The sequence below is a fragment of the Coregonus clupeaformis genome, chromosome 7, assembly GCF_020615455.1.
Source record: "Coregonus clupeaformis isolate EN_2021a chromosome 7, ASM2061545v1, whole genome shotgun sequence".
Lineage (NCBI taxonomy): Eukaryota > Metazoa > Chordata > Actinopteri > Salmoniformes > Salmonidae > Coregonus > Coregonus clupeaformis.
Window position 1 is genome coordinate 20017482 of NC_059198.1, and position 12232 is coordinate 20029713.

The 12232-nt window shown below is 43.5% G+C and overlaps 1 protein-coding gene across 1 annotated transcript; it reads left to right on the top strand.

Moving 5' to 3' along the window:
- Nucleotides 1–469: 469 nt before the first annotated feature.
- On the top strand, nucleotides 470–3159 carry LOC121570268. Its single transcript, XM_045221022.1, has 6 exons — nucleotides 470–569; nucleotides 899–973; nucleotides 1025–1161; nucleotides 1353–1439; nucleotides 1942–2343; nucleotides 2418–3159. Exons 1-6 carry the CDS (start codon nucleotides 470–472, stop codon nucleotides 2766–2768), a joined length of 1152 nt encoding a protein of 383 aa, XP_045076957.1. The 3' UTR covers nucleotides 2769–3159.
- Nucleotides 3160–12232: the final 9073 nt, after the last annotated feature.

Below are 12232 nucleotides of genomic sequence, written 5' to 3' on the forward strand. Positions count from 1 at the left end.
CCCTGTGAACAGGTTTGATAACTTGTCATTTTAAATCTTAACAGTGATGTTAGGTAAATCGGAAGTTTGTGGATCAGGGCTTTGTGAACAAAAAGAGCGTAATGATGTGATCTACGTGACTTCAAAGAGGTCCAGCCCACCTTGGGATAAAGAATACAGTGATGAGTAATAAAACTGCCTCCTGTGATAAAATGAAGGGTGCAATGAAAAACAGCATCCAGGGATTTAAGAGTAGAGGCAGCTGCCCTTTGATAAATAGTATCACCATTATCAAGAACAGAGACTGCAATCTGGCTCCGCACCCTATTCCGAAAAGGACTGCGCGAGGAGTTCCAGACTGAGTTGGCGTGCCGGGACGACAACCTTTCCTTGGACGCGCTCATCGCGATGGCCATCCGTCTGGACAACCTTCTTCGGGAGCGCCCTCTCACCCTCCTCCTTTGGCCGTTCTGAGGCAGAGCCTGAACACATGGAGGTAGGGGCCACACACCTCACTGCGGCGTTGCTGGAGACAGCTGGGGCTCTGTTCCTATTGCGGCCAGGAGGGGCACCAGCTTCAGCGGTGTCCGGTGCGTCCCAACCCGGGGTCCACAGGGGCAGAGGGGCAGTCCCGTGATCATCCATCTCCAGGGGTATGCATGAGTATTCAATCATTATCGCTTTCCGCCAAACCATTCCTGGTTTCGATTTCACTGGCTGGCTGTCCCTCATGTTTTGTCTCTACAGCCCTAGTGAATTCCGGTGCCACGGGGAATTTCACAGACCAGACCCTCGCCTCCTCCCTGAACATCACCTCGTACTCGCTCTCCTCTCCTCTTCCGGTCCAAGCCCTGGATAATCGACCATTGAGATCCGGCACAATCACACACATTACAGCACCCGTTGCTGAAACACCCAGATCCTACACTGCCCTTCGTGGTGGAGGTGGATGCCTCAGAAGTGGGCGTGGGGGCCGTCCTGTCCCAACGCCAAGGTAACACACAGATATTGTATCCATGTGCATCAAAAAAACTGTCTCTTGCAGAGGGGAACTTTGACGTCGGCGACTGGGAGCTCCAGGTGGTGAGGTTGTCATTAGAGGAGTGGAGACACTGGCTGGAGGGCGCCAAGGACCCATTTCTCACCCTCACCGACCATCGGAACCTGAAGTACATACAGACAGCGTGCGGCTGAACCTGCACCAAGCAAGGTGGGCCCTTTTCTTCACTAGATTCAACTTCACCCTGTCATATCGCCCAGGTTCAAAGAACATCAAAGCCGATGCCCTGTCCCGTCTCCACGATTCAAGAGAGGTTCCTGTCCTGAGTGCACCCATCATTCCGCCCTCCCGAATCGCTGTCCCTATGCTTTAGGATGTAGATGTGGACATCCACCAGGCTCTGGAGAGGGAACCCGCACCTGCTACCTGCCCTCCGGAGCGCACCTACGTTCCCACGGGGGTAAGGGATTGGCTGTTGACCTGGACCCACAAATCCCTCGCTGCTGGACACCCAGGTATCACCCGACCCATTCAATCCATCTCCGCAAAGTACTGGTGGTCCACCTTGGCGCAGGATGTTGCCCGCTATGTCAACTCCTGCTCCGTATATGCCCAAACCAAATTTCCCCGGCTCCAGCAGGGAAACTCTTTCCCCTTCCCGTGCCTCAGCGGCCTTGGTCCCATCTGTCCATAGATTTCGTTACTGATCTCCGCCCCATCTGATGGTTTCACCACTATTATGGTTGTTGTTGACAGATTCTCTAAATCCTGCCGTTGTATCCCTCTCTCTGGTCTCCCTACCGCTCTCCAGGTCGCTGAGGCACTGTTCCAGCAGGTCCTCCGGCACCAGGGCCTTCCGGAGGACATAGTCTCTCGACCGTGGCCAGTCTCACTTCCGGGTACCGGCCTCAGTCCAACAGGCAGGTAGAGAGGATCAACCAGGAGCTGGGGAGGTTCCTTAGGAATCACTGCCAGGACCAGCAGGGGGAGTGGGCCCACTTCCTTCCCTGGGCGGAGTACGCCCAGAACTCACTTCGTCACTCCTCCACCAGGCTGACTCACTTCCAGTGCATCCTGGGATATCAGCCAGACCTGGCCCCGTGGACCCTGAGCCAGACCAAACCCCTGCGGTGGACGAGTGGTTCCGGCGTGCAGAGGAGGTTTGGAACGCTGCTCACGTGAGGCTCCAGCGCGCCGTCTGCCGCCAGAAGGAGCAGACGGACCGCCACCTCAATGAGGCTCCCTTGTTCCATCCTGGTGATCTCGTCTGGCTCTCCACCAGGAACCTACCGCTCCACCTGCCCTGGCGGAAGCTGAGCCACGGGTTTGTGGGGCCCTTCAAGGTCCTCCGGAGGGTCAACGAGGTAACACATCGATTACAACTCCCCACCAACTACTGGATCTAGATCTAACCCTCTTTTCATGTTTCCCTCCACAGACCGGTGGTTCCTTGTCCCCTGAATGGTGCCGTCCCCCGCGACACCTCTCCGCCTCCCATGGACATCGATGGGACCACCGCCTATGCCGTCAGGTCCCTCCTGGACTTCCGACGTCGTGGGGGTCGGCTCCAGTACCTGGTGGACTGGGAGGGGTACAGCCCAGAGGAGTGCTGTTGGGTCTCAACGGCCGACATCCTGGACCCCAACATTGTCCGGGATTTCCACCTCCGCCGTCCAGACCGGCCTGCTCCTCACCCTCGGGGCCGTCCTCTTGGCCGGCGTCGTCCTGCGGCTGGAGCCGCGCATCAGGGGCGGGCTATTGTCACGTCTACTCCCGCTCCAGCGCGTGACGTCGCCGGTCTACTAACCATCATTCCGCACACCTGGACTCATTATCACCTTGATTACTCTCCCTTTATTTAGCCCTCAGTAGCCTCAGTCATCAGGCAGTATTGGTTTTGGTCACGTTCAGTACACTTGTCCTGTTTTGTTTATCTGCCTTTTCTTATCATTAAACTCACCTGCACCTGCATCCTGACTCCCAGCATATACGTTACACATACTCTACCAACTGAGCTCCACAGGACCACATGTATGTCATACTGTAACCTGACTTCAACGCAGGGTAGTAAAGAGAATTGTATAAATTGGCTGAGGCAGTAACACAGTAATGTACATCAGGGACATGTTTCTAATTTCATCTGGTTCCGAAAAAAAATAAAAACTGTAAATGAGAACTGATTTCAAGTTTTAATCTCTTTTCTGCAAGGACGGATGAAGATGTCTCCATTCATAATTTGTTAAATGACCTAAATGTAACAAAATACTGTTTTAGTGGAATACAAAACAGTTTGTTGAATATTTAAAGCATGCAAACACTATCTAAACCATGATCACACAGTTGTAACGCTAACTCTAAATGTATGGCACCACTTTTCTCCCTGCTGTTTTTTCCCCCACTGTTAACTGGTCAAGTGGAAAGAACTTGACCACAGAAAGCAGGTCAAGTTTACTCTTTAACTTTATGTAACTAGAAAACAGTGGCAAAGCAACATGAAGAACAAAACCATTTCATATTTTTATCTTAGAAACACACACCCCTTACACACAAACACACACACACATACATACACACATGCACAAATGCACACACACATTAATGAATAGGACTCATGCGTTGTGAAGGCCTGTTTGTGATTGGTCAGCCCTGACACCTGAGGCGACAGCTGGGAGCTGATTGGCTGATGATCATGGGACCTTCAGATCCTGTTTATTCAAAAAGACAGGTTACATTAGGTTACAAAACGGAGGAGGAAATAATAGTAAACTTATAATGAAAATAATGTCCAGAAAAAGGGAAAAGCACATTCATTCTGTTTGAATTCAGACTGAAGGAATACAAAAAGGGAAAAATCTAAACTCTTTTACAATGAAAACTATGTTACTATGTTTAGACAGTGAAAATCCTCTTTCTGTGGAGTTTTATGCATTCCCATCTTTGAGATAACTATGAAGTCTGTATTGAGTGGAAGAAAAAATATAAGAAAATGTATCCATAAAGAGAAAAACAAGGAGGGTTGTTGAGCAGGAGTAAAGGACAAGTCAGGCATGGAAAAAGCTGTGGTGATAAGAACAACAGTTATCACTCCATACCAATGATAAGGGATATAAATAACTACTGTCAACACCAGCATGCAGTCCCGTGCTTATGTTGAGAGTGTAAAAGCTTCATTTTATCGGGGTTGCATCCTAATAGGCCCTCTATTCCCTATATAGCGCAGTACTTTCAAATAAAATAATATATCCTGATGCCTAGTCACCTTACCCCTATACATATCTACCTCCATCACTCCAGCATTCCTGCACATTGTAAATATGGTAATAGACCTGACTGGCCCTATATATACAGTGCCTTCAGAAAGTATTCACACCCCTTGACTTTTTCCACATTTTGTTGTTTTACAGCTTGAATCAAAAATCTATTAAATGTTGTTTTATTGTCACTGGCATACACACATTACCCCATAATGTCCAAGTGGAAATATGTTTTTCGACATTTTTACAAATGAATTACAAATTAAAAGCTGAAATGTCTTGAGTCAATACGTATTCAACCCCTTTGTTATGGCAAGCCTAAATCAGTTCAGGAGTAAAAATGTGCTTAACAGGTCACATAATAAGTTGCATGGACTCACTCCGTGTGCAATAATAGTGTTTAACATCATCTCTGTACCCCACACATACAAATATCTGTAAGGTTCCTCAGTCGAGCAGTGAATTTCAAACACAGATTCAACCACAAAGACCAGGGAGGTTTTCCAATGCCTCGCAAAGAAGGGAACCTATTGGTAGATTGGTAGATTTTAAAAAATTAATAAAAAAAAAGCAGACATTGAATATCCCTTTGAGCATGATGAAGTTATTAATTACACTTTGGATGGTGTATCAATACACCCAGTCACTACAAAGATACAGGCATCCTTCCTAATTTAGTTGCCAGAGATTAAGGAAACTGCTCAGGGATTTCACCATTAGGCCAATGGAGTTTAATGGAGTTACAGAGTTTAATGGCTGTGATAGGAGAAAACTGAGGATGGATCAACAACATTGTCTTTACTCCACAATACTAACCTAATTGACAGAGTGAAAAGAAGGAAGCTTGTACAAAATAAGGCACTAAAGTAATACTGCAAGAAATGTGGCAAATTAATTAACTTTTTGTCCTGAATACAAAGTGTTATGTTTGGGGCAAATCCAATACAACACATTATGAGTACCACTCTCCATATTTTCAAGTATAGTGGTGGCTGCATCATGTTATGGGTATGCTTGAACCCGTTAAGGACTGGGGAGTTTTTCAGGATAAAAAATCAACAGAACAGCAAAATCCTTGAGGAAAACCTGGTTCAGTCTGCTTTCCACCAGACACTGGGAGATGAATTCACCTTTCAGCAGGACAATAACCTAAAACACAAGGCCAAAACTACACTGGAGTTTACCAAGAACACAAGAAATGTGGCTGAGTGGCTGAGTAACAGTTTTGACTTAAATCTACTTGAAAATCTATGGCAAGACCTGAAAATGGTTGTCTAGCAATGATAAACAACCAATTTGACAGAGCTTGAAGAGTTTTGAAAAGAATAATGGACAAATGTTGCACTATCAGGGTGTGGAAAGCTCTTAGAGACATACCCAGAAACACTCACAGTTGTAATTGCTGCCAACGGTGCTTCTACAAAGTATTTACTCAGGGGTGTGAATACTTACATAAATTACATATTTCTTTATTTCATTTTCAATAAATTAGCACAAATTTCAAGAGGGATATCGCTTTTATTGCTTATAATGATCTGATTCCCTCCTCAGATTGGCATATTTACATAGCTATGCCTACTATAAAGGTATGAGACTGCAATCTGCCTCTGAAGTGAAATATGTAGTTTATTTTGTATCTTTCTCTTTGATATTGAAGGACAAAGGGGTGGAGGATTGTGTCCCTGCCACACCCCCATGCTCCAGGGCTGCAGCCTGCACCATGCCCTTTGTTAGTCTGGATGGAATACACTGCTTATTATAAAATCCTCTCATATGACAAAATGGTAGAGAGCAAAATGAGCAGGTCAGTGAGATCTGAAGAGCCATGTGTTGGGGTGATGATGGGTTTTGGATAATAGATTATGAGTGAAGAGGAGGGGGGGGGGGGGAGCGTGTGTGGGAGTGAAGAGGGAGCTTTGAACTGATTATCAATTATATTGATTGAAACAGAAGAATAGCTAGCTCCTATGTTGTCTCACTGCTTTGGAAATGTATGAACATTTGAAAAATGATCAACTCAAAATAACCTCAGCAAACCTGCATCCATAGACATAACTTTATAATATAATAATATGCTATTTAGCCACAACACTAGCCTTGCAAGAGCCATACTCTACCAACTGAGCTACTCAGGAATGCATGTATGTCATACTCTAACCTGACTTCAACGCAGGGCAGTAAAGAGACTTGTATAAATGGGCTGAGGCAGTAACACAGTAATGTACATCTAATTTCATCTGGTTCCGTAAAAAAATGAAACAGTAAATGAGAAATTAAAACTGATTTCAAGTCTTAATCTCTTATCTGCAAGGACGGATGAGGATGTCTCCATACATTATTCCACGCAGGATTGAGGAAAAACTTGTCAAGTGCTAGTTTGATAGATCAATTTACGCTTGGCACTAACAGTCTTTTAATATGGTGCTATTTCCTTCCTCTTCTTCAGTCTAACAGCATAATCTATGGCACGCTTGATCTGCTATTCATTTGATGTGTCGTAACATTCTGCTTTATGTTCTGATGAGGGGGAGACCTCGTAGACACCAGCAAAAGAGAGAGAGAGAGAGAGAGAGAGAGAGAGAGAGAGAGAGAGAGAGAGAGAGAGAGAGAGAGAGAGAGAGAGAAGCATAGCCGGTTGCTATTATATCAAATCATTTTAATTGTTATTATCAGGGCATTAACATACGTTTTTTTATTTCAGTATCCATGTAGTAAATGTACTTGTTAAAGTCAACATGCTTTAAAGCGTTGTAATTCCTCGGCCTCACATACTGTAATGAAATAGTATTGTGGTTAAAATATGCTTGTGGTAAAAATAAATGGTGGTAAATTTCATCCTTGGTTAGGATGTTTTTCAGTGCATAATGTGATCTCAGGACTAGGTCCCCCCAAACCCACACACTCAATTTAAGGCCTTTATCCTGCAACACAAGAAACTCCTGAATTACAGGGGAAAAGGAAAATGTATTTATTTGTGAGAACAAGCACATACTCTTTCTTAGCATGGAGCAACAATGGAGGAACAACATCCTCATATGTCCTCCATAGGAAGACAATGGCATTATTGGCCTACTCTGACACTTGTTTAATCTTGGGGAGGTTTCTGTTCACATCCTAGCCTTCTCTCTTTGACTTCCTTCTCCTTTGTCAAACTGTGCAACCCTGCCTGTTTTTCTTTTTCAATTACATTGCATGTTCTATGTTGTGTCATAAAGTGTGATAGAGTATATCTCAAAGTGCAAATGTTCTGTATGTCAACACATTGTGAGGGAATGTGTGTCTTTGTCTGTTCTACACCACAAAAAGCATATGTGCATAGAGACACAATAAGGCTCTATACTCCAATACAGCTTTATTCATGAAAGACTGGAATCCCTGCTTTGACCTAGAATTATTATCCAATAAGACATGCTGTGTGCCTATTTGTGTTCATGAGTTGCAGAACAACCACCAAAACCCAAGTATCTAAGAAAGAGAGATGGGACAAATCATAACTTTAAAACCCAGAAAAAACGTTCTTGCTTGAGTTTAAAAGGTGTAATAGACTAATACGGGCCGTTCTATTTCCTGAATCCAATTTGAAGATGAGAAGCTCCACTTAAGATTTCAACATAGACCATTCAGATGACCAACCAGGTTTCAATCCAACTTGTAAAACAAGGGAGGAGAGACTTTGAAACTACTAAAATACTGTAGAGCCACAGCAAATTTTCCAGTGTAAAGAAAAGTGTTGATTCTGTGGACCCATATAGACACCGGAACAGTGTTAAATTAACACGCTGCTTAGTGTAAAGCCTTTTTCAAATACTTCCCAGAGTGCCTTGCCCATCGAATAAATTGTAGAGTTACCACCCATGACTGTATTTGTTAGTGACAGATACATGGTTGTGCATTCATCCATATTTGGTCCAATGGACTTCACCAAGTGAGATACTAAGTTAATATGTTATCATTAAAATATATACAGTACCAGTCAAAGGTTTTGACGCACCTACTCATTCCAGGGTTTTTCTTTATTTTTACTATTTTCTACATTGTAGAATAATAGTGAGGACATCAAACTATGAAATAACACATATGGAATCATGTAGTAACCAAAAAAGTGTTAAACAAATCAAAATATATTTTTTATTTGAGCTTCTTCAAAGTAGCCACCCTTTGCATTGATGACAGCTTTGCACACTCTTGGCATTCTCTCAACCAGCTTCATGGGGAATGCTTTTCCAACAGTCTTGAAGGAGTTCGCACATACAGTGAGGGAAAAAAGTATTTGATCCCCTGCTGATTTTGTACGTTTGCCCACTGACAAAGAAATGATCAGTCTATAATTTTAATGGTAGGTTTATTTGAACAGTGAGAGACAGAATAACAACAAAAAAATCCAGAAAAACGCATGTCAAAAATGTTATAAATGGATTTGCATTTTAATGAGGGAAATAAGTATTTGACCCCTCTGCAAAACATGACTTAGTACTTGGTGGCAAAACCCTTGTTGGCAATCACAGAGGTCAGACGTTTCTTTTAGTTGGCCACCAGGTTTGCACACATCTCAGGAGGGATTTTGTCCCACTCATCTTTGCAGATCTTCTCCAAGTCATTAAGGTTTCGAGGCTGACGTTTGGCAACTCGAACCTTCAGCTCCCTCCACAGATGTTCTATGGGATTAAGGTCTGGAGACTGGCTAGGCCACTCCAGGACCTTAATGTGCTTCTTCTTGAGCCACTCCTTTGTTGCCTTGGACGTGTGTTTTGGGTCATTGTCATGCTGGAATACCCATCCACGACCCATTTTCAATGCCCTGGCTGAGGGAAGGAGTTTCTCACCCAAGATTTGACGGTACATGGCCCCGTCCATCGTCCCTTTGATGCGGTGAAGTTGTCCTGTCCCCTTAGCAGAAAAACACCCCCAAAGCATAATGTTTCCACCTCCATGTTTGATGGTGGGGATGGTGTTCTTGGGGTCATAGGCAGCATTCCTCCTCCTCCAAACACGGCGAGTAAAGTTTATGCCAAAGAGCTCAATTTTGGTCTCATCTGACCACAACACTTTCACCCAGTTCTCCTCTGAATCATTCAGATGTTCATTGGCAAACTTCAGACGGGCATGTATATGTGCTTTTTTGAGCAGGGGGACCTTGCGGGCACTGCAGGATTTCAGTCCTTCACGGCGTAGTGTGTTACCAATTGTTTTCTTGGTGACTATGGTCCCAGCTGCCTTGAGATCATTGACAAGATCCTCCCGTGTAGTTCTGGGCTGATTCCTCTCCGTTCTCATGATCATTGCAACTCCAAAAGGTGAGATCTTGCATGGAGCCCCAGGCCGAGGGAGATTGACAGTTGTCACCTTCTCACCAAGCTGCTTGGCGATGGTCTTGTAGCCCATTCCAGCCTTGTGTAGGTCTACAATCTTGTCCCTGACATCCTTGGAGAGCTCTTTGGTCTTGGCCATGGTGGAGAGTTTGGAATCTGATTGATTGATTGCTTCTGTGGACAGGTGTCTTTTATACAGGTAACAAGCTGAGATTAGGAGCACTCCCTTTAAGAGTGTGCTCCTAATCTCAGCTCGTTACCTGTATAAAAGACACCTGGGAGCCAGAAATCTTTCTGATTGAGAGGGGGTCAAATACTTATTTCCCTCATTAAAATCCAAATCAATTTATAACATTTTTGACATGCCTTTTTCTGGATTTTGTTGTTGTTATTCTGTCTCTCACTGTTCAAATAAACCTACCATTACAATTATAGACTGATCATTTCTTTGTCAGTGGGCAAACGTACAAAATCAGCAGGAGATCAAATACTATTTTTCCCTCACTGTATGCTGAGCACTTGTCGGCTGCTTTTCCTTCACTCTGCAGTCCAACTCATCCCAAACCATCTCAATTGGGTTGAGGTCGGGTGATTGTCGAGGCCAGGTCATCTGATGCAGCACTCCATCACTCTCCTTGGTCAAATAGCCCTTACACAGCCTGGAGGTGTGTTTTGGGTCGTTGTCCTGTTGAAAAACAAATGATAGTCCCGCTAAGTGCAAACCAGATAGGATGGCGTATCGCTGCAGAATGCTGTGGTAGCCATGCTGGTTAAGTGTGCCTTGAATTCTAAATAAATCACAGACAGTGTCACGAGCAAAGCACCCCCATAACATCACACCTCCTCCTCCTCCATGCTTCACGGTGGGAACCACACATGCGGAGACCAGCCGTTCACCTATTCTGCGTCTCACAAAGACACGGTGGTTGGAACCAAAAATCTCAAATTTGGACTCATCAGACCAAAGGGCAGATTTCCACCAGTCTAATGTCCATTGCTCATGTTTCTTGGCCCAAGCAAGTCTCTTCTTCTTATTGGTGTCCTTTAGTAGTGGTTTCTTTGCAGCAATTTGACCATGAAGGCCTGATTCATGCAGTCTCCTCTGAATAGTTGATGTTGAGATGTGTCTGTTACTTGAACTCTGTGAAGCATTTATTTGGGCTGCAATTTCTGAGGCTGGTAACTAATTAACTTATCCTCTGCAGCAGAGGTAACTCTGGGTCTTCCTTTCCTGTGGCGGTCCTCATGAGAGCCAGTTTCATCATAGCGCTTGATGGTTTTTGCGACTGCACTTGAAGAAACTTTAAAAGTTCTTGAAATGTTCCGTATTGACTGACCTTCATGTCTTCAAGTAATGATGGACTGTCGTTTCTCTTTGCTTATTTGAGCTGTTCTTGACATAATATGGACTTGGTCTTTTACCAATTAGGGCTATCTTCTGTATACCACCCGTACCTTGTCACAACACAACTGATTGGCTCAAACACATTAAGAAGGAAAGAAATTCCACAAATGTACTTTTAACAACGGCACACCTGTTAATTAATAATAATAATAATTATAATAATAATAATTAGTCATTTAGCAGACGCTCTTATCCAGAGCGACTTACAGGAGCAATTAGGGTTAAGTGCCTTGCTCAAGGGCACATCGACAGATTTTTCACCTAGTCGGCTCGGGGATTAGAACCAGCGACCTTTCGGTTACTGGCACAACGCTCTTAACCACTAAGCTACCTGCCGCCTGCATTCCAGGTGACTACCTCATGAAGCTGGTTGAGAGAATGCCAAGGATGTACAAAGCTGCAAAGGGTGGCTACTTTGAAGAATCTCAAATATAAAATATATTTTCATTTGTTTAACACTTTTTTGGATACTACATGATTTTACATGTGTTATTTCATATTTTTGATGTCTTCACTATTATTCAACAATGTAGAAAATAGTAAAAATAAAGAAAAACCCTGTAATGAGTAGGTGTGTCCAAACTTTTGACTGGTACTGTATACATTTAACACCAACACTGATGTTATTTTACACCACTGAGTGTTAATTTAACTCTTTACAGTGTTAATGTAACTATTGAATCAACACTAGAAATGTTACACTGAAAAATCAACACTACTTAACACTGGCCAATTTGCTTTGGGCTATGAAAGGGACACATCTGCAGAACTGTAGATGCCTTGTCAAGAACCCCACACTTAACTCAAAGGTTATTTATCGGGCAATAAGTTCTCCAAGGAACCTTAAGAGCTGAGGAAGAACCATTTAAGAACCTTTATTTTTTTCTATGTACTAATAACTTGGTTAGTCCCTGAAATGTAGATAAACACATACACAATGTAAAGTTTACAGTAATGTACTGTTAAACTAAAGTTTCTTTGGAAAAAGTAACTGCCAGTAAGTTAGCGTAAAAACAACAGGATTTTTTTTACTGTGTAACGTTATATTTGACATCGTGTAAGTGTTTGTCTGCAGCAGGGCCTTGGGCATATTTTTTTGGGGGGGACTCTTGAACTTTTGAAAAATATTGTTATTGTTCATAACACACCACACACAGGAGCAGGAATATGTCATTACGCTTTGAAACTGCTGTCATAATTTATTTCGCATTAAATCCTAAGGAGAAATTCCCACATATTTGAAATAAGTCACATCAACAAATAACATCTACATTCACACATAATA